Source organism: Typopeltis vanoorti, chromosome 9, assembly GCF_054136105.1.
Source record: "Typopeltis vanoorti isolate ZY-2024b chromosome 9, IOZ_Tvanoo_1.0, whole genome shotgun sequence".
NCBI classification, from domain to species: domain Eukaryota; kingdom Metazoa; phylum Arthropoda; class Arachnida; order Uropygi; family Thelyphonidae; genus Typopeltis; species Typopeltis vanoorti.
The window spans coordinates 85014780-85039053 of record NC_143557.1 but is presented as its reverse complement, the minus strand read 5'-3'; the positions used below and the strand labels follow the sequence as shown (position 1 = coordinate 85039053).

The window sequence follows — 24274 nt, the reverse complement described above, 5'->3', positions numbered from 1 at the left end:
TGGTTAGCAAGGGTGTTAGAGCTGGGTTCTTTACTTTCAGAGTGGTAAATGAGTGGAATAAGCTGCCAGAGTCTGTTGTGGGTGCTATGACGGTGAGCGAGTTCAAGGCAAGGTATGATAGATGAGTCTAAGGACTCCCTGGATTCATCTGTAATAATAATAATAATAAAATGAGCCATCTGTCTTGCGTCAACAATACATCCATGATCAAAGTTGCTAAGATCCAATGTAACTGCAACCTACCTTACATAGGGGAAACAGGACACGCTATCCCAATCAGAAAAGACAAACACAAACGACACATTAAATACCTCCACTATGGTAATCTTAGCCACATTTATCTACATTTATCAATTGCAATACACCGTAGGGAAGTCCTGATGCATGCCTATTTGCTGCCTGCATTTGGTTTGGGTATGTTTCACTCTGCACAGGAGATGCCAGTGTAAACTTCCCATCATCTCCATCTCTAATATTTTGTCTATTGAGTATACATGAGAAGATGTGTACTATGCATTATGAGATTCAACAGCAACCTGATGCAAAATCAACTGCTCTCTATAAACAAGTAGCCTAGTTCTGAGGATATTTCATATGCAATATCCTCAGACTTTTTTACTCAGGCAAGTGTTTGCCTGAGTAAAAAATACAGATGAAAACAAGGATGTGACATATACTTTTGATTCAAAAATTTTCATATGGAATGGTAATTTATGTATTTATTGTTCTGTCATCAGCAGATGCAAAGGATGTAATTAAAACAATTGTAATTTAATGTCCTACAAAAGCCAAACCGAACAGATTATGCGATTTTTGTAATTTCTAATTATTATACATATAATTTACACAAATTGTTAACCACACTTAAAGTGCGCTTGACAGTCTGTCAACTGCAGGATCCAGTGGTTTTTTAGAAGATAAAAGAAAAATATTATAACAACAGCATATTGCAGTCAGCTCTCTCTCTAAAGCAAACTGGGAGACACCAAAATAGTTTGTTACAGCAAATTTCCTTTAGAACAGTACTGCACCAGTGTGATCTTGATTAGAACTTTCTGGTAGTTTGTTATTGTGAATAAATATGTTATAATAGAATTAGATATAGTAAGAGCTGGCTGTTTATACTTATTCTGTCCATATCAGACTAAATCCAATGCAGTTACTCTACTCTATGCTACCTTAGTTCATTTGTGAATGGACACTTTGCTCAAATCATAATTCTAATCAGAATTATCATTATGTAGAAAGTTTTTTTTGCTTGATTGCAAGGTAAATTATAATAGACAAGAATCCTTTACCTAAGCATAAGCAAACACATTTTGTACATGAGGTATTTTCCCAACTCATGTTACTTGTATAAAGAGGCTGCTGACTTCACATCTGTTGCCTTAGTATTCCCACATTGCACAGTTCTTATTTTCAGATGTGTATACTGCTCTATTATGGGGATACACTATCTTACTCAGACTGGTTTCAACCTTTCAGATCTCATCAGGTAGTGGATCCAGGATACTGAAGTTAAATCAATGAAGAAGTAAGTCACACATTTTCTGTATACAAGGAATAATGGTATATCCCCATATTATTAAAATAGTTTGGATCTGAGATAGCTGGAAGAAGTTTTTTGCGTGGTTACAAAGTAATTATAATAGACAAGAAATTATATTCTTGTTTTAAACTTTTATCTAAGCAATATTTGTGTATGAAGTATCTTCACAACTAGGCTATTTGTATAAAGAATCTGTTGACTTTACTTGCCTTAGTATCCAAAAGGGATACTAAGGCAATTATGGAAAACTGCTTATGCTTGGATGAAGAATTAAAACAAGAACAGACTTTCATGTTTTAATTCTAATACAGAGTATTTTAAGAATGTAGTAATACACCATTTTACTACTTGTATATGGAAAATCTATGACTTCTGTATTGATTTAAGCTCACTATCTTCAGTCTAGATCCAAATGATGAGACCTCAATAAAGGTTTAAAGCATCCTGAGCATGTAACTATTCCTATGCTGCTATGCATTATGGGAATAGTGGATCCAAAAGAAGTCTGCTATGGATTATGGGATACTAAGATAACTGATGTGAAGTCAACAGCCCCTGTATACAAGTAGCTTAGTTGTGAAGATACTTCAGGTATAACTGTTTGCTTACATTTCGGTAAAGGATTAAAAAAGGTTATAATTTCTTGTCTATTTTAATTTATTTAGTATATTACATGTGTTAATTGCATGGATGTTTCTGATGTTTTCCTTGCTTTATGGGATGAAAAACTTGAATTTCTGTGAGGAAAAATCCCTATCATGTATGAGATCAGTTTAATCACCTTCAGCTGAAAGGCCATTACAAAAGTTCCTTGCATTGGACAGGTTCAAACTCAGGTCTTTCTAACCAGACAAATGGTGCATTGCTCTTGCGACTGAGTTATGACGATACTGCCCATACTATACAGCAGTGTTTCCCAAATTTTTCCTACGACGGAGCACTTCCCAAATCCTGAAATTTTAACGGAATACCTTGGTTAGAGTCAAGTATCATCAGTCTCATATTCAATGCAAAGCTAAGCGCACACTATCGCAGAAGCAGGCTGTATCGCATTGCAAAAATGCAACAGCACACACTACAGGTGTGCTGGCCTGCATTGCATCGCATTGACCTTGCTTGTGACCGCATGTTTCCTAGAATAGATACCTCCGTACTTCACTCGCGCTCAGAGGTGTCGACAACCGCAGGCCACTGTCAGCCAGTGGCTGTGTCAAGTTTGAACTTGACTCAGCAACATGTTTGAACTTGACTCAGCATTTAAAACCATTCTGGGCTCATATTAATTTTGATAATTTTTCACAGAACACAGTTTGGGAAACCTGCTATACAGTTATACCTGAAGTATCTTCACAACTATGCTACTTGTATACAGAGGCTGTTGACTTCACATCAGTTATCTTAGTATCCCATAATCCATAGCAGACTTCTTTTGGATCCACTATTCCCATAATGCATAACAGTATACAAAGATATAACAAAGATAATTCAAAAATAAAGATAACAAAGAATTATTTAAAGAGTGATCCATATAGCCCATAGCTGACAATTATAGTCTGTAGTTCTAGAAACCACAGACAATGAAAGTACTGACCGGATTTTCTTTCATGTGTCCAGTTTTTTTTGTACTCTTAGAGAGTAAAGGATAACAATAAAATCTTAGTACAACAAAACATAATTTGTTCTTTACCGTATAATTACATTTTCAAATTTGAAAAAATCTGCTTAAACTTTATTTCTATTGCTTGAAAAGAACTGAAACACTACATTTTACAAAATGCGCAGAAACACATGCAAAATGTAAAACATATTTCGTGGGTATTCATACTTGAGTAAATTTAAAAACTGACAGACGTATCAAAAATGTATTATATTACTGCTGTTGTAATTTTTATGCTCATGCAGCATTTTAGGATAAATTAATAAAGATTAATAAACGTGTAACTTGACACTTACTGATATTATTAAGCATTAATAATTGTTATTACTGGTTACTGTTATTTTTTAATAATAATACATTAAGTTACAGATGAATAGATGGCTAATATGTAATTAGTAGAATATTCTATCATTTTGCTGTGTACATATTTAAAAAAAAAGATAACACAAGGAAAAGGATGACAGAGAGGGTAGTTAAAACTTGAATATCCACTAACCAAATGATAAGTGGAATGGAGGAAAGGGCAATTCTCATACTATGTGTATCAATTCAGTATGACCACAGTGGTGATTAGTCATTTAATGGTTCACATGATGCCTTTTCAAGTTTGGTTTATGCTCTCTGACTTTTCCTTTCAAAAACGAAATTGGCTTTGAATATTCTAATTTTTTATTTTTATTTTATAATAAAAAGAGCAGTAATGTTATGTTTGCTTGCTATAGCATGAAGCATTGCAAGAATCGGACAATTTGCAGAGTTCATGCCATAGCCACATATGGATTTGTCTCCTGGTGCGAAAGGGTGATAAAAATAAGAATAATTTCAACAAAACTTAAATACCTTCCACGACCAAATCCTCTTGTTCCTCCACTCTGTGTCTTTGCAACTGAACCTGAATTTCGTCCATTCCATGCATTAGATGTTCCACGAGTTGCACCTCTATTGCCTCCTGTAAAATTTGAAACCCATTAGTGGTATTAAAATGATCATCACATGCATCCTATAAAATAACTATTCCTTATTTTTGGTTTTAAAAATATATAAAATTTGATAGTTAATTTACATAATGCTCAAAATTTAACTAAAATAAATTTGTCTCAATCAATATTAAAGGTAAAGTTTTTAAACTGTATTAATTAAATGTTAACTAACATTGGTTGCATGCTCAGAAAAGATTCAATTTATAATATGCAAATAATCCTTCTTTTAAAGATGATCAGTTTGTATGTCTTGGCTGATGGTGAAAATGGAATATTTAGTTAAGCTTGAGTAATCACTGCACTTGAGATGGATTTTCACTTCTATACAAATGACTTGATCTGAGAGTTGATTAAAGAAGTTCTTGAAAAATCTTCATACACCTAAACTGGAATGAGGACCTCAATCTAATACGTAGAGGGATTCCAATTTAAGCATGTGCACTTTTTTTGAATTCAGTTCCTATTGTTGTTCGATCACTATACAGATGATGTCTTAATGAGACATAAGATGAAATATTTACATAACAAAAAAGTTATTTACTGTGGCATACGTTTATTCTATAGTTATGAATACTCCACAGGTTTCACTATATAAGAAAGATGGTTCACAAGATCATCAGGGGCTACATTTTTTTGCCCAAAGAGTAGTTAATGAGTGGGATGAGTTGCAAGAAATGGTGAATGCTTTTTAATATGAATAAGTTTCTGGAGAGAACATGGCAGCTATTGTGTGAATAATGATTAGTATAAGTCTCCTGCAATAAACATTTGGACTCCATTGAGATGCCCGTTTCCTCTCGAGCTAGCTAAACAAAACAAAGATCATTGAAATAAAAATACCTATGAAAGTGCAAAGATAATATAAGAAAAATTATTATTCCCGAGTCTTGCACTATAAACAAAGTTGTCCTACCTTCCTAACAGCCTGCATTCTCAAATAGGCTAATATTACCATGAACCAAAAGATTCATAATATCACTGAAGTACAGAAGTTATATAAAGCAATGCATTTCCTACTGTGATTACAGACGAGATAAAAATCATATATCCTGAAAGAACTGAAAAACATAGTTTCATTATACTATATGTTCCTTCAATTTTTGCTAGTCCATGTGTGCATAAAAATCATTTTGTGCACAAATTTCAGTTTCAATGTGTACACTAACGTAATATTTCTCATATTAATGTTGCCCCCTTTTTTTTTTCAAAAGTAACTAATTGGAGTATATTAAATCGGAACCGGTTAGAGTAATATTGAAGTGGATAGATTGGAGAAATTACTAAATAAAATAAACGACAAGTATGATTTATCATATAATTCATTTTTATAGTACATTCAAAAAGTTATTGACTGAAAATTAGATATTCTGAAAGCAAAAATTTTGTACATGCGGTTACTATATGTGTGCACTCCCCTTTTTGATTTTATGCATGCAACATGTGTGCAAAGCTTAGAAGGAACATTGCTACAAACTGCCTAATTTATTTAAATAAACTGCCTCATTTAACAAAAAATTAAGATTTCGACATTTATAATTTTCACAAATAAATATTTAAGAAACACAAGGCTGGGCTTGGTGGCATGTACGAAGTGTGCAATATACACAGGCGGCGCAGAAGAAAGGGTGCCTAAAAGATGTAAATATGAGATAAGAGTTTGAACGAACAACAAATGGTACATATAATTATGAATGTACATCGTCTTCCGTTCAGGCCCCTTCAGATCTTTCTAGAAACGAACAAATAAATTCTGAAATTGTATCCTGGATCCGATTATATCAGTCATTTTTGATTAAAATTTACGAAAATATACCTAAAATAGTTCTTCTTTATTTTTTGATGTATCATAAATCAACTTATGATTAATTGTTGAGTTTCATGTAAGAGCCATACCCTAATTTTAATCAGATCAGATGCATGTGGTCCGGCCCTAAAAGTTGGCTTACTACTGATAACTCATTCTTCTCGACATTCGAGCCTGTTATATTAGCAGGCTGTTAGGGCAGCGTCAGCGACACAAAATAATCGGCGAACTCTTGAGTCCAGTGCGAAACATTCTTGTAAAATTCTCTTATTTATTTTCGTTGAATCTTAAAAATTTATTTATTTATTAATGCAAAATTATGTAAAGAATATTTGAATAAATCTCTTAACTTTATACTACTATTATATATTATTTTGAAAATTTATATAACTTGAAAAAATTTGTATAAGCAGGACTAATCCGTAGGTAACATTATACTGTCAAGCGGTTTTCATTTGTTTTTCATTTCCTGTTCGTTTTATTCACACTTTATTCAAAAAAAACTTTTTCGGAAAGGCTCGAACATTAATCGTACACACAAGAAAAATACTATGCGCCGGTCGTGAACACAACAACACATAATGTTGTGAAATATACAGTAAACATAATATAAATAAACTTGTCTATATAAATATAAATGAGAGCAAAATTTTTGGTCTTTTTTCAAAAACCATTTCAGTGCGAACAATTAAAAATAAAAAACAAACAGAATAACAATTGAAAAGTATAACACATATTATATAATAGAGAATTTTGAAAGTTTATTTTTCACTTGGTTAGACTATAATAAATTTAGTTTAATCCTTTATCCAAGTGTGAGCAAACAAAGTTTGTGCCTGAAAGTATCTTCAGGACTGGGGTAAAGTGATACAACACTGGGCAACTCGTTGCAAAGGTGGAGCAAGTTACCATCACTCCTATCTCAGTATCTCCCATAATGCAAAACACATCTCCTTGCGGATACGTATAATGTTTAAAAATGAATAAAACAAGAAAAATATTTCAGAAAATCAGACAAATTAAATATGGAAACATACAACAAAATAAGCAAGGCTTGTATGGTGGGGAGTCAAATGAATTAATTTATATGGCATAAGAGAGAAAACTATCCATGTACAAATTAGTGTTCAAACCAATTTTAACTTACGGTCTAAGAGACTATAGAACAAGTAAAACATTTCAGCAATTTAACCACAATTTTTAGTGAGGGTGGCACATTAAATATAGAAATAGACAACAATTAGCAAAGCTGGTATGGTAAGAAGTCAAGTGAGTCAATTCATATGGAAAAATTAGTTAAAGCATTAAACTAGCTGTACACAAGACAGTTTTCAAACTAATTTTAATATATGCATCTGAGAGCGGAGTTAGAAATAAAACACTCGATCAAAGACAGGAGACCCCGGGTATGAGAGTTCAGAGGGAGTGAACCAGTGGCGCACCCAAAGAGGGGGCATGTTGTTTACTGCGGGAGCAAGTTACTATTGCCCCGCTCTGAACGTGTTTCAGCTTTTTTTCATTTGCGAGGTATATGTGAAACTTTTTAATTTCTTTTTTTGAAAAGTAAAATCAGGGGTGCGAGTTATACGTGAGGGAAAGTTATATTTGAGTAAGTACGGTATTTAAATTATTGATAAGTACCTTGGTGCCTTCTTTAAACAAAAAAATAGCTCAGATGACAGTGATAATACAAAATGAATTTGTAATGACAGTTTGTGTGTAGTTTCTGAAGAGAAAGAGGTCTGCAACGAATCTACAGAAACACAGAATTCCCATCAGTTGCAATTCGATAATATTAATATGCTGAACGAAAGGAAAGATTTGCTGACTTGCTGGACACTTGACCAGTGGATCACATTCAAAGGTAAACACAATTGATTATTTTGTAGGAACATTTTTCTGTTTTGTGACTTTTCTGCCTTTACGGTAATCATGCCTACATTGTGTTATTCAACAATTGTTTACAGTTTTGAATGTGTATATAAAGTCAATATCAACAGTAGCCTGATTACGAAGGCATGATGAAAGGAACGGCGAGGTTTGGAGCTTCTCTGGATAGTATTCAAAAGGTAAATACAATTGGTAATTTTGTATAGGGCCCCGAAACTTATTAGTTTAGTATTTAACCACTGGGAAAGGGTTTGTGTCCACCTCAAAACTCTGAAACAGAATTTTGAAACATATTTTCCGAATAAATTTTATAAGAAATTTCTGTGGGTTCACGATCCATTTCAGGCTTGCAGTCTAAAATGGATCGTGAACCCACATTCTCATGACCTTTCGTTTCAATAACGAAAGGTCATGAGAATGACCTTTCGTTATTGAAAAAAGAACAGTAAATTGAGCTTTCAAGTGACAGTGGGCTTAAAATGCAATTCCGTGATCATGGTTTGGCTTGATTCTGGATCTCGCCTTAAGTGAGAAGTGAATTTCCCGAATTATCTGAAGAAGCATCGAAAATCGTCATGCAGTTTTCTACAACCTATCTTTGGGAGAAAGGAGTTTCATCGCTCCTTCAAATAAAAACAAAATACAGAATTCATCTTAGTGTGTGTGCTGATCTTCGACTGAAGTTGATCAATATCAAGCCAGATATCCAGCAACTCTGCAAGGCCGAGAAGCTTATCCATCTCATTAAAAGTAAATAGTAACAATTATATCATATTATTTATTTGTTTAATAAAAATTAAAACTTTGTTCAATGATGATACACTTTTAATCGTTTACTTCCAAGTTAATTATGTTTACATATATATTCAAAACATGCTTTTAGATTTATTATGTTATAAATGGCACAGTTTTTCCCCCAAATGTTGGTAATTCCAACATACATTTTTTTAAAAAAATTACATAACTTAGTGGTCCATAGAATTGTTTTAGGCATTTTACTGGTCCTTGGGTTTTGCAAGGGTGAGAAACACTGTCCTATAGCTGTCAGAGAGGATCACGGGTATCATGTATTAGCGAATCATTGCAGATGCTCAGTCACAGGTCTTGTGCGATACGCTCGTATTCTGTGCTATTTTGCTTTGAGTTTGTTGAAAATCATGTCTTGAACTTGAAACTTAGCTTTCCATCTCTGAAGAGTAACCTTTACCATACATAAATTCTTCAATTACATTTTAAAGTTAAATTTGTAAAAGATTTTATTTTATTTTTTGGATTTTGTACTTCAAATTATGGCTGAAAAACGTACGCAGAGTATTTTATTGAACTATTTCAAAAAAACCAAAAAAGGATGATTCAAATGTTAGTAGCAATGTTGGCGCTATTAATATTGTCAATACCGATTTGGATTCAGTTTCCCAAGGCTTAGGTCAGACAAAACCATCGAATTATCCAGAAGAAAGTACTTCCTTAGTTATTAATAATTCTCATGACATCGCATTGTTGAAAGAACAAACATTTAATTCTGATGATAATTTAGATATTGTGAACAAGTTGTGGAAACCAGAACCAAATTTTAATTTTCCTGCAACCTGTGCTGCAATTCACAACCAAAGTTTTCAATACACATGGTTTGAAAAATTTACATAGCTTGTGTACTCTCAAGTTGAAAATAATGCATACTGTAAATATTGTGTTTTTTGCCCCTGCTAATGTTGGAAAATCTAAATCTGAAGTACCTGGACAGTTAGTTACACAAGGTTATAATAATTGGAAGAAAGCCATTGAGAAATTTAATAATCATCAAAAAATAAAATATCATATAACAGCTGTTATGACTTACAAAAGGCTAAACAATATTCGAGATGGAAAATGTATTCCAATCAATCAACAAATTGATGTAGATGGTGCATCACAAGCTGCAGTTAATCGGAAACGATTAGAGCCGATTATAAAAACAGTAATATTATGTGGTCAGCAAAATATACCCTTGAGAGGACATCGTGATTATGGAGACAGGAGCCAATCGCCAATGAAGGCAATTTTCGAGCTTTGTTAAGAACAAGAATCGATGTGGGCAATGAAAACTTGGCTGAACATTTTAAACAGTCTGCCAAAAATGCTACCTACATTAGCTGGAACATACAAAATCAAATGCATGAAATGAAATCATTTTGAACCATTTGGTCGAAATAATTAATTCGGCGAAATGTTTTTCAATTCTTGCCGATGAAACTTGTGACATTTCTACCACTGAACATCTTTCCTTGTGTGCCAGGTATATAGACGAAGAAAATGATAAAGTTTGTGAACAATTTTTACAATTTGTTCCTGTAACAAGCACTATAGCAAAAAATTTATCTGACAAAATATTAGAAAGCTTAAATAATTATGACATTGATTTGTCATATTTATGTGGGCAAGGTTACAATGATGCCGTCAATGAGCAGAAAGTTTAATGGTGTCCAATCTCACATATCAGCTATATATCCACAAGCTTTATATGTTCATTGTGCATCACATAGTTTGAATTTGGCAATTGGAAATGCTGTATCTGTGACTGAAAGAAGAAATTGCATTGGCATAATTGAAAAAATACACAATTTCTTCAATACCCCTAAGAGACAGGATGTCCTTGTTGACAACACTGATAAATATACACCGGATACTATGAGACAGAAACTACGCCAAGTTTGCCTGACTAGGTGGGTGAACCCATGAAGCCATCATGACCATGATGGAATTATATGATGCAGTGATTCATAGTCTTGAAACATTCATTTGTTGGGAAGACAGAGACTCGTTCTCTAACGCAAAACTTTTGAATAATTCATTGTGTGAATTTGGTTTTATAATATCTTTATTTAGCTTGCAAAAAATATGTGTATACCTTACCATTGTCTAAAATAATGCAAAAAGCTGATACTGACCTCTTAATTGTCCTAAATTTTGTTGATGATGTTGTAGCTCCATTAAATACCATTTGTAAAACACCAGATTCTTCATTTAAAGATATTTACGATGAAGGGTGTATAAAAGTCAATAATTTTAATATTGACATTAAAAAGCCAAGGACTACATCAAAACAAACATTAAGGTCCAATGTTCCAGCCGATTCTGTAGAAGAGCATTTCAAGAGAACTATTTTCATTCCATTTATTGACCAAATATTGACTCAACTCCAGGAACGTTTCACTCGGCACCGCAACATTTTGAAAATTTTTTTTTTCCTCCTCTACAAAATGGAAAAGATACTTCAACAGCAAGTGCAATGGAAGATTTTCGTCAGTTGTGTGAATTTTATGCTGGTGATTTGCCCTATACAAATCCAGCAATTTTGAACGGCGAATTCAAGTTGTGGTATAACAAATTTGAAAAACCATTTGCAATAGCTCCATGCAAAAATGCCGTTGATGCAGTTTCAAAGTGTGACAAAATGATATATCCTAACATCTATAACTTATTAAAAATATTTGCAAGGCTTCTGGTAACAACATGTGTCTGTGAAAGATTATTTTCTAACTTACGCCTTTTAGAAAACTATTTAAGATCTACGATGACATAATCACGATTGAACGGACTGGCTTTGCGATATATACACAGAGAGATTAATGTAATCACGACTGAAATAATTCAAGAGCTTTGTAAAAAGAAAAGAAAACTGGATTTTATTCTTTAAATAAATTTTTATAATCACCTAATGAATTTTTTGAATGAATGAATTTAACGAATTTTAGTTGAAAGGATAAAAATACTTTTTATGCAAATTCTTGCATTAAAAATATTTTTATCCATTCAACTCCCCCCTTCCCCCAAGATTAAATCCTGGGTGCGCCACTGGAGTGAACAGATGTATCCCATATCCCATATAATTGAGGATATTAGGAAAGAACTTGACATTGTTCACATTCAGAAGTGTGAGCTAATCTCAGCTGGTATGGCCATTTAAACAGAATAGGAGATGAAAGATCAGTAAAACAAGCATTTTTTTTTTTTTTTGCCAAGATTGCAGGAAAAAGACCTAGAGGAAGACCAAGATTTAGGTGGATTGATACAGTAAAAAGTGACTTAGACAATCTAATAATATTGGAATCCTAACAAATAAGATTAATTTTGAAGGAAAACTATAGATAGGAAGTTAATAAAGATGTCAACTGTTTATGTAGTACTATCCTGTACAACCACTGAGAGTACATATTAAGAATTTGATGATCATGGTCACTTAAACAGTGGGAGAACAGCAAAATAGATATTTCATGCTAGGACAGCAGGAAAAAGATCCAGATGAATACCAAGATCTATAGATATATTAAAAACAAGGATATTATAAAGTTCCTTTGCTATATCCTTGTTTTTAATATAATTCTGCCACTGATGCCATCTGTTAACTCTTGATCTTGGTGATACAATCAGAAGTTCATTAGATAGTGGAATATAAGATCAGACAATATCGGAGTCCTGACAGATAACAGAATTTGGAGGAAATTTGTTGACAGAAAGTCAGTGATAATGTAAATTTATCATGTATTACTATCATGCTATCCTGCACACTCCATCAGAGTACATATCAGGAATCTGATGATGATATATCATCTAGTATACTTTCATGGTAAACAAAAACAAAAGAAAACTATCTTCATAATCTTTCGAAACAAATGAAGGAAAACTTAGCATATATTTCCATTTACAGGAATGATTTTTTTTCTTTTTTGTGAAATTACTTAAGCTCATAAATTGATTAATGTATCATACCATACTCTAAATGCAAAAAACTTTTGCAACTGCATGACATTTTAAAAACTCTGCTGAGAGTTCCAATCTTAGGAAATTGAATCAGCCATCTTTAAAAGAACATAATTTCTAGTCTCAATAAAACACATGGCATATTACCAAGTAGTTTAAAATTTGTAAATATTGATTATTACTGATAAGTTAATAATTCAACTGTAATCACCTCGAGTAGTATCCCTTCTACCATACGATCCAGGAGGGCTAAAGAAACGTCCTCTAGTAGATCCAAAGACTCTGTTATTCTCAAACCCACCGCCACCACTCCCACCTCCACTGCCACCACCACCACCTCCTCCTCCCCCTCTTCCTCTCCCTCTAGAGCTTTCCTGAAATGTAAAAAATAAGTTCAAGAAACCAATAAAATATAAAAGTTTTCTAAAGAGAGAATCAAATTTATTTAAGTCAGTACCTGGTATTCATTTTCCACACACACACACACACCAATAAAATTCAAAATTAAGTTTTAAGGACAATTTTTTGAAATAAAAATTATCTGTTTCATATTACAGTTCAATACTTTCAATATTTCATCTCAGTGTTAGAGATACGAGGGTGGTCTGAAAAGTTCTCGGCCTAACAATGAAAAACTAATTTATAATTTCAAAGTTATTTTTCAACATAATCTCCCTTAAGACTAATACATTTATTCCAGGAATGCTCCAGTGCCATTATCTGGTCCCTGTAGTGGTTCTCGGTAAGATCTGCAAAATACCCCTCTACAGCTGCAATCACTTCTTGATTCAAAAGGAAATTAAAGACTGTGTCTTTAATTTCCTGACCAGCGAGGAAGAGTTTATTTTTGGGAAGAGACAGAAGTCAGAGGGAGCCAAATCTGGAGAATAGGGTGAATGTTCCAACAATTCATAGTGCAGATCCCTTAATTTACTCATTGTCAAAACACCTTTGTCGGCAGGTCCATTGTCTGATGAAATAGAATTTTTTTCTTCTGCAAAGGGTCTTTTCTGACAAATTTTTTCTCTTATTCCATATTATTTATTCAGCTGACTTCCCACCATACCAGTTTTACTAATTTTCTTGTCTATTTCCGTATGTCATTTGCCATCTACACTAAAAATTTTGTCTAAACTGTTGAAATGTTTTATTTGTTATTAGATTTTCTATTCAGGATACAGTGTTTTCAAGATTTTGCCTGTTTTCATTGTATCTGTCTTTTTATTGTCAGTTTTCATACCAAATTTATTACAACAGTTGTTCAGTTTAGTTGAAGAATCCTGTAGATTTGTACTGGATTTATTTAGAAGTATAACAACACCTCTAGGTTTAATACCACTTTCCTTCATAATGTGATCCATATACGTAATGAATAAAGTGGGGATAATGGATATCCTTGTCTCACACCTGATTTAACATAAAATCATTTTCCTGTACTTCCTTGAATCCTAACTGCCAACTTTCAACTCACATAGAGATTTGTTGCTTGATATAATGTCTCATTTACATCATATAACTATTGCATTTTGAAGATCTTTCCTCTGGGCATCTTGCATATATCTTTGCTTAATCTACAAAACTTAAATACAGATCCTTGTTATATTCCCATGACGTCTCAAATATTTGTCTTAAAGTGAAAATCTGATCCTGACAACTTCTGTTTGAACTTAAACCACAATTTTTCTTAGCCATTTCTGAAGAATACTTGCATAAATCTTACCAGGAACACTCAATAGGATAATTCCTCTGTAATTCATATGTTCAGTTTTATTTCCCTTTTTATGAGAGCTCTACTCCAATCACCTGGAATTCGCCCTTCTGAATTATGTAGTGCAGCCGCTGTAAAACGTATACCTCCATATTCAAGTATTTTTGGTTGATTATTATCTAATCTAGTAGTCTTTCCTCATTTCAGGTTTTTGATGGCTTTTTCTATGGCTGCTTTTAGTACTGATATGTGTTCCATTCTCGATTGCATTCCTATTGAGTGTTTTCTACCGATGCTGACACCGCTTGTTTCACTTAGCAATCCTTTAAGTAATTACTCAAGATATCTAGAATATCTTCAGATTTCATGTCACATTTATCATCTCTCATTCCTTCATTTCTAACTGCTTTCAATAGCATCAAGAATATTTTTTTGCCTTCCTGATATTTATTTTGCATATTTTTACCAAAGTCTTTCCATTACTTTTGTTTAACTAGACCACATTATCTAGTTTTACACATTGATCCACTTTCTTACTTTATTCTTTATATTCTCTAAAAACAGAAGTTGACTTAGTTGTCAGGAACTTTTAATATGGTTTCTTATTTTCCCTGACTGTGTCTTTAATTTCCCAAGTCCACCATGAAGTTCTGATTTTTCTCTCCTTGCAGACATCCTTACAACTGAATCTCCAAGGTTTGGTTCTAGGTTTCAAACTCTGATTTTTTTTTCTTTTCTTGAATGGTTTCACTCTTAGGCAATTGAATCAGCCAACTTCAAATGAACATGATTTCTAGTCTCAATAAAACACATGGTATATTACCAACTAGGTTTAAAATGTTTAAATATTGATTATTACTGATAAGTTAATAATTCAACTGTTCAATTCAATTCAATAATAATTCAATTTAGTCCAGCTGGACCATACAATCCAGGGGGGGCTAAAGAAAAGTCATCTAGTAGATCCAAAGATGCTGTTATTCTCAAACCCACCGCCACCACTGTGAAATTCAGTTTTATCCTGCTCAAAGAAAAATGATGATGATGACTTCTCATTTCAAATTCTCCATATACTCTAATGTCCTGAACAAGTGGGAAAACCTCTTTAAACAATAACACAGCCAATTAGACTTTCTTATTTCTTGCAGCTTCTCTCCATGTGAATTTGCAGACATTTTTATTTTGGAATGTGGTGTTAATGATAACTAGTCCCTGTCCGGAACAGAAATCCAGCAAGTGCTTATCATTTCTATATGCTTGGTAATGATTCCCTACCTTTCTATTTAGATCTCCAACAAAGACCAACTTTTTCTTTTTCATTGTCAGCTGCCTTCTATGATGACTTCAAAAATTCGTTAATTTCTTCTTCAATAGAGCAAATTTTCTGTGGGACCATAGGCACATATAAATCTCATTGTCCAGTTATCCATTGTGATATTTGCCCACATCACCGTACTTGATACTGATTGCCATTCAAGAAGATTATCCTCCTCACATTTAGTGTTGAACTATAGTTAGTACTTCTTGTCCCTGATTGTTATTGCTTAATGTAACATTTTATATTTGTTGCTTAAAAAGATCTCACCTGCTTTTGTGTTCTTTGTTTCAGTAACACCTATCACTAATCGCCACATGCCATGAGTAGAACCTAGATCTCATGTGCTTTCCTGACATACCATGAAGATAATTTGCATGAAACTTAAGCTCTCTCATATTTGGGTAAAATAAAGATGCAATCAAGAATATAATTTCTTGGCAAATTAGCTTCTGAATACTTTGCCAGCAATATTATTATCATTATCATATGCTGCCCTAGTTAGTTTAGTGGTTAATGCACTCACCCCTGAACAATCAGGCTGTGGGTTTGAATCTCATCTTGGGAATGGATATTTGTGTTTGACTCTAGGTGGGAGCTGAATTTCAATCTGCTTTCAAAGAGCTTGAAAAAATTCCATGTTTGTCTCTAGAACAGGGTTTCTGGATAATATTAAAAAATGAATAAAAATGGGCAAGGATTAATGAAATAAAAAAAATTCTTTAGCCTCCCCATGTCATACTGATGTATCATAGTTTAAAACCTTGAGTGGGGGAATGCACATATATGAGAAACTCCAGGGCATCAGAGACCCATCAAGGGAGGGAAAGGTCATACAGTGACTTGCTTTAATGGGTCCTAAATGCTTATACTTTTTCCTGAAAACATTCACTTACCACTCTAATGAGACAAACCTATACTTCATTTGCTTCTCTGACTGTATCCTTATTCAGCTTTCAGGGATAGCTCTAAATTCACCCCCCCCCCCCCGTTTGCTATGAACTGCAAAGTGTTTCTATCATATCCCCTCTCCTCCATCTGCATCTTAAATTGATATCCAAAATTCCACAGATCAGATGTAATTATTTATTTGGACACAATAAAACAAAGAATGCAATAGACAAACTGAAAATGTTTTGGTTCTCCCTTTTTCAGTGAGTATTACGAGGGTGTTCTGAAAAGTTCTCAGCCTAACAATGAAAAAACGAATTTATACTTTCAAAATTATTTTTATTTTTCAACATAATCTCATTTACGACTAAAATACATTTATTCCAGCAATGCTCCGGTGCCATTATCTGGTCCCTGTAATGGTTCTCAGTAAGATCTGCAAAATACCCCTCTAAAGCTGCAATCACCTCTTGATTCGAAGAAAAAACGCTGACCAGTGAGGCAGAGGTTTAGTTTTCAGAAGAGACAGAAGTCAGAGAGAGCCAAATCTGGAGGAATAGGGTGGATGTTCGAACAATTCGTATTGCAGATCCCTTAATTTTCCCATTGCCGAAACACCTTTGTGGGCAGGTGCATTGTCCTGATGAAAGATGATTTTTCTCTTCTACAAACCAGGTCTTTTCTCACGAATTTTTTTGTCTAGTCTGGTTAAAAGATCGGAATAATATTCCCCGGTTATTGTTTTATCCTTTTCAAGATAATTAATAAACAAAATGCCTTTAGCATCCCAAAACACTGATGCCATGACCTATTCTGTTGATGACACCGACTTTGTCTTCTTTGGTGCTGAACAACCGGCTTCTGTCCACTGTTTTGATTGCTGTTTGGATTCTGGTGTGTAATGGTGAATCCAAGTCTTATCGATAGTAATAAATCGATGCACAAAATCAGTTTTATTCTTAAACTCTTAAAAACGCCTCAAGCACTGTTCAGAGATTTTCATGCACGTGCGTTTTTGATCTGCTGTGAGCAAGCATGGCACCCATCTTGTGCAGAACTTTTTCATTTGTAATTCTTCATGCAAAATATATCCTACATGTTCTTTTGAAATGCCTATAGTCTCAGCAATTTCACGCACTTTGACTCACTGGTCATCCAATACCATACTATTATTATTATTCCGGGCAACTCCAAGGAGTCGACAGACTCATCGAGGGAGGGCCTAACATCATGTCAAGAACAACTATTCGACATTCACACAGTATCTATCATACCTTGCCTTGAACTCATTCACGGTCGTAGCACATACAATAGACTCTGGCAGCTTATTCCACTCATTCACCACTCTCCAAGTAAAAAACCTTGCTCTAACACCCTTGTTAACCACATTCTTGCCCAGCTTCCATGCATGGCCCTAGTCCTCCCACCACCAGTCCTATTTTCAAAAATATCTTCTGGATTAATCTTATAGAAACCCTTCAGTAATTTGAATGTCTCAATCATATCACCCCTTTTCTGCCTATCGTCCAATTTTTGCAACCCACAAATCTTCAACCTATTCTCATAAGGTTCATTCCACAGACCTGCTATCATCTTGGTCACTCATCTCTGGATCCTCTCCACTTCCTCCCCTTCACGAAGAAACCTGGCACCCATAACTGGGTACAGTAGTCCAGATGGGGTCTTATCAAGACTCAATACAGAGGAACAATAACTTGTTTGTCTCTGCATGTTAAAGTATTTTTCAGAAGCCAAGTGATTTGATGAGCTGATTTAGCCACTTTTGCAATGTGCCCCAAAACTTCAATTCCCTATCCACCAACACTCCCAAATCCCTGGCATCATCAATTTCCTGGAGTACGGTTCCACCAACATGCTATACTGCTGCTATTCTTTTCACCTCAAAGTGCATAACCTTACACTTTGGCACATTAAATTGACATCCATTTTTCCTAGCCTAGTCCTCCAAACTATCCAAATCATCCTGTAAAATTCTGACATCCTATGCACTCACAATTGCTCTACCCAACTTTGCATCATCAGCAAACAAGTGAACACTTCCTCTCAGATCCTTTCCTATACCATTGATGAACAAATTGAAAAGTAGTGGTCCAAGAACAGAGCCCTGAGGCACACCACTAGTCACAAGCTGTCTTCTGGACTCAACCCCTGAATAAACCACTCTCTGGTATCTCTCCATCAACCACCCTCCTATCCATCTCACCAATCCTATATCCATCCCAATCTGCTCCAGTTTACTGATTATAGTTCCATGTGGAATCCTGTCAAAGGCCTTGGCAAGGTCCAGTATAATCAGTGTAAACCCATTACCCTTATCCAGTTCAGCCGTCACTGTGTTATGAAACGTGAGCAAGTTACTGAGGCATAATCTACCCTTCACAAAACCATGCTGTCCCCCATACAATATCCCATTTTCATGTATCCAATCCTGTATTCTTTTCTTGACTAATTTCTCTAAGACCTTGACAACGATTCCTGATATGCTAATCGGTCGGTAATTTACAACAGCAGTCTTGGAACCACCTTTATGCAGTGGAACTATTTTCCCCTCTTTCCACCCCCTCGGGACTAACCCAGACACGAGACTCAAATTAAACAAAATGGTCAAGGGTACTAACAATTCTTCAGCCGCTTCTCGTACGACACAAGCTGGTATACCATCCAATCCTACAGATGTATTGACATTGAGGTTATGCAATAGACTACTCACCTCCACTTCATTCACCACAATTCCCATATAATCTGGTTCATTCATTTCTGCGATGTCACCACCTGGATGATATATTCTTGCAAAGTGCTCACTCAGTAACTCAACTATATCAACTGATTCCGTTACCTCCCTACCATCGGCATTCTTTAAAATCATTCTGCCATATACATTTTTCCTTTTACTTGCAACATATCGAAAAAACTGTTTAGGATTCTCTTTAGCCTGCATGGCCAATGTTCTTTTGTAATCCTTTTTTGCTTTTCTTACTACACTCGTTACCCTTCTGGCCTGCGCTTTATACCGTTCACTTTTAAGGAGAAATTAAGGAGAAAGGTGACCTGCCGGTCACCTTTCTCCTTAAATTCCCTCCATAGTTGTTTCTTTTTTTGCAGCTCAAGCTTAATGGTGTTATTCATCCATTTAACCCCTACTTGATTTATTATTCAGTCTCTAGGTATACAGTCAGCCATTGCTTCATGCAAACACTTCTTAACTGCCTCCCATGCACTATCAACTTCTAGTCCATGCAGTTGTACATGCCATGACACTGAACCAATCAAACTCCTAAGCTTGTCATACTTTCCAGCCCGATAATTCTACATGTACCCTGTCTTAATTGTAAATTCCACACCTTTAGCCACCTCCCAAGTCAAGACCCTATGATCACTCTTACCAACTGGTGGCAATGTGGTCATATTTGTTACAGCCAAATCCTCAGATGTAATTTCTAGGTCAAGCACTCTCTGACCCCTAGTATTTTCCATTACATGCTGTCGCAGATAGTTATCCCTTAATAACCACATAAAATCCAATTCCTTCCTCTCGTGTGTACTCTCCTCACTCCAATCAATGCGACCATAGTTGAAATCTCCCATAATAATTACCCTCCTTCCACTCATTTCTTCTATTTGCTTGTGCATACTGTCTCCACCATCTTTTCCATCACCTGGTCTATAGCAGCACCCAATTGTATATTTTGTTCTGCTAGCCACAATCTCACACCAAATTGCCTCAAATGTGCTCTTTTCTCTATCCTGCAATTCAACTTCTATTCTCCTTGGCTGCAGCTCATCAGCTATCATCAACAATACTCCTTCCCCCCATTTTATTCTCCCTGTCATTCCTGAACGCACTATATACCCATCACATTCAATCCCACTAGCTATATCATCTACAGGCAGCCATGATGCACTAATGCCAATAACCCGTGGTGTGGAAGTGCCAACCAAGGCCAAAAACTCTTCCTTCTTGTTCCTAATACTCCTAGCATTAGTGTACATGAATTTAAGCTCCCCATTAGCCCCATCCCTACCTTGATGCCTTATATTAAATATCCCATTCTGATTTGTTGTCCTTATTCGCTCGGGTATATTATACTCATTCATACATTCAACTGCCTCCCTAAGGTCTGTATATCTACCCCCCCCCTTTAATAAATCTAGTTTCCCTGATTTTGCACATCCACTACATTCAGCAACACTTTTTCAAGTCTCCTTACACCGAATCCATTCAAATGCAAGTCATACATCTTATATAGATCCTTTCGCCCATCGAACTCACTCCACACGTGCACAAATTCCACACCACTCGTCATACATAACCCACACATAAAGTCATTTGCAATTATGGCCCTCCATAATTGCAAATGAATTTTAAACACTTCACTGTCATACCGTGGCAAAAGACTAATCATCCTAACTCTCTCACTCTTTTCTTTTGCTACCTCAAACAATTCATTCAGGTTCTCTATCATTTCCATTTTATCTCCTTTCAAATCATCGTACCTGACACAACAATCATTTCTTTCAACCTTTCCTTTTGCTCTCTAATAGACTCAGTTACATCCTTTATGGTCGCACCAGGTTGGTACGATTTTGTCAAATCCTCTACTAACACACCTCGTACTAACGAGTCTCCATACAGCACTCTCTCCCTCATTTTGTTTACGTTCACACTCATATGCTTAAATTTCCTATCATACTTTTTATCATTGGCTGGTACACTCAGTCGACTTTTGTTCATACGCTCTAGCTGCCGCTTTGCCCTTTGTATCGCTCCGCTCAACAACGTGATCTCACTCATTGCACTATCTCATCTTATTTATTCTCTGTAAAACCATTAATTTGCTCTGAATTAATACCATCATTCACACTTTCTACATTCACACCCTCACAGTTCTCTGGTACAACCTCGCCATTTCATGCACTTGATCAATGATTTCTGGTGTTGTTACACTTTTTGGACACCTTCACGTGGATCATCTTCAAGGCTGGTATGGCCACGTTTAAGCTTGGTAGCCCATTTCTTAATTGTCAAAAATGAAGGAGAAGATATAAACTTTTATCAACTTTGAATGAATGTCTTTTGGTGTTAAACCTTCTTTTACAAAGAATTTTATAACCGCACGATACTCAATTTTATCCATTTCATGGGATACAGATAACACTTTTGCTTCAGACAGGTGTGTAAAACAAACTGCTTAATAGAATGACTAGCAATTTCACATGGATGCTTATGACAAATGTACGAACTTAGAAAAAAAAAAATCTTGCCGATAGTGTTGCCAACTATGGTCGAGGCAGAGAACTTTTCAGACTCCCCCCCCCCCGTATCTTCAGGGATACAATAAAATTGTAACACACGCATGAAAGCAATACAAAATAAAGTGGAACTGAAAAAAGTGAAATAAAGTGGGAATTAATAAAATATAGAGTCCCAGTAAAGGCCAATATTTCAGACTGGGACTCTAAGAAGGCTTACTTGTTCCAAGAGATGCCTAAGAGGTTTTTCCCATATTTGAGGAGTTTCTAACAACCAAATTTATTTAAGTTAGGCTGGTTTTTAGGGATCAATGCAGATTCTTAAAAAATATATAAACTTGCTGGAATGCAGTAGTATTCTTCCATTTGATGCCGTAGGTAATGTCTAAGAAATGGTGTGGGTAGATCTGATTATTCATGGTTGGGCAATGGATGCATTTCTTATGTTTTTCCAAATGGTGTCAGCCAATTTTCCCATAACTGGCTAACTAACAGGAATGAGGAACTTCATAATTCCATACAAAGGAAGTATGAATTTATCATCTATGTGAGACTTCAAGATTTCATCACTATGATCAACAGAGTCCATCACTGCATCCGATTCACTTTTGAGGTAGATTATCAAATTGCTTTCAGACCACCTCCTTCTTTGTCAACTAAATGATAGTCTTCACTTATGTTTTTTGAAAGAAAATAAACTGGACTTTACGTTCATGCTCTTTCACATCACCACCCTTCTCAAAAATCTGGCACCATTAAGACTAGTACATCAAGTACTCTTTGTACTCCACTGAAGCAATACAATTTCAAGAAATAAATTATATCATATCTCTTCCTTGCTAATGGCTTCAATGATTCTTATATCACTGAGTCATTAATTGCTATACAGTTTCCTTTTTATCTTCCTTCCAAGAAGTGGTTCACATTAAACACATCTCTGAAGAAATGCCAAACCACTTAGATTGGTTGGCCTACAAGTGTCCTTGTACCTATTAACAAGATTTCTTTTTTTGCAGGATCTGTGAAGGAGAAACTTCTGCATTTAGCCCACTTTGGAGTCTATCAAATTCCATGCCAGTGTGGGTTATTGTATTTTGATCCAACTAGTAGATTAGCAGCTGTTTGTCATGATGAACATTAAGCAGGAACAAGGAACAGTTGGGACTTAGAAACACCATCTTCACCAAATCAAGTCCTGCGGTAGAAAATTAAGGTCCCCATTTCACTATCCGAATATGAATAGAAATGATGGTCTGACATTATCCTTATTATGGGAAATCGTTCTTCACATGTTCTGTAGTCAATATATATACTTTTTTTTATTAATATAATTTAAAAATCAGAATATCAGGAAAGAACTTGACATTGTTAATATTTAGGAATGAGTTAGCAGAGCTAATCTAAGGTTCTGTATTATCATTTAAACAGAATAGGAGAGGAAAGATTAGCAAAAGGTTCTTGCCAGGATGGCATGAAAAAGACCCAGAGGAAACCCAAGACCTAGGTGGATTTAATACAGCAAGTTTTTAGAAGACACAAAAATATCTGATAATATTGGAGTCTTGACAGTTAGCAGATTAATTTGGAGGAAAATTGTTTGATAGGAAGGTATTAATCTAATTTTTACATGTAGTACTTCATTTACTTCATTTTTGATAGCTTAGACCAGTGGTTCTCAAACTTTTTGAAGTCGGGGCACATTTAAAATCCTACAAATAATTGTAGGTGCACTTTATACAAATCTGAGAAATATGTTATAATAATTAAGTCAAATATTACAGAAAAAAAATAATGCGATAAAAAAAATAAAATGAAACATACCTTAAGTTTATTCATTCTTGTGTTTATGAGAAACATGAGCTTGATGTGTCCTAGCGATTGCTTCAATGTTTGGGCATATATCTGAGAGGCAAACTCTTATTTCCTCATCAATACATTGAAGAGTTCCTCTCTTTTTACACTTAATTGTGGTGAGGGTAGAAAATCCTAATTCACATAAATATGATGTTGAAAATTGTAGTAAAATGTTCAAAGCTTTTTTAGATATTGACACATATTCTTCTTTTATAGAAATCCAAAAGGCTTCAAGAGACAATTCCTTATGTTTAATCATCAATCCACGATCAGTGGATATAGCTGCCAGTTCTTCTTCTTCTTTTAATGTTAAACCAAAATCACTTGAAGTTTCCATAAATGGGTTTCTAATCCAATCGTATTGTTCAGTGTTAGGTGATGGAAAATAAAAACTCAATTTTTCTTCTAAACTTGTTAAATGTTCAACTATTATTGGAAGTGTTTCATTTATGCAAGTGTTACTTACCAATGGAAACATTTCCAAATTACCTTCAACAGCTTTTCTTTTCCAAATCTGTAGTTTTCCCTGAAATGCTTTCATTTTGTTAGTGGATGTGAGAATATTTTCTTCTTTCCCTTGCATGCTAGTATTCAAAATATTGAGTGCACGATATG

General features: G+C 34.8%; 1 protein-coding gene across 1 annotated transcript in view; it reads right to left on the bottom strand.

The window, feature by feature from the left end:
- vir (VIR_N domain-containing protein) overlaps nt 1-24274 on the bottom strand; it is a 630458-nt gene that overhangs the window by 32167 nt on the left and 574017 nt on the right. Inside the window, exons 38-39 of the mRNA XM_090397685.1 lie at nt 12832-12994; nt 4047-4155 (exon numbers count right to left, since the gene is read on the bottom strand). Of these exons, the coding sequence (XP_090253811.1) occupies nt 4047-4155; nt 12832-12994 (272 nt within the window). The remainder of the gene's footprint in view (nt 1-4046; nt 4156-12831; nt 12995-24274) is intronic.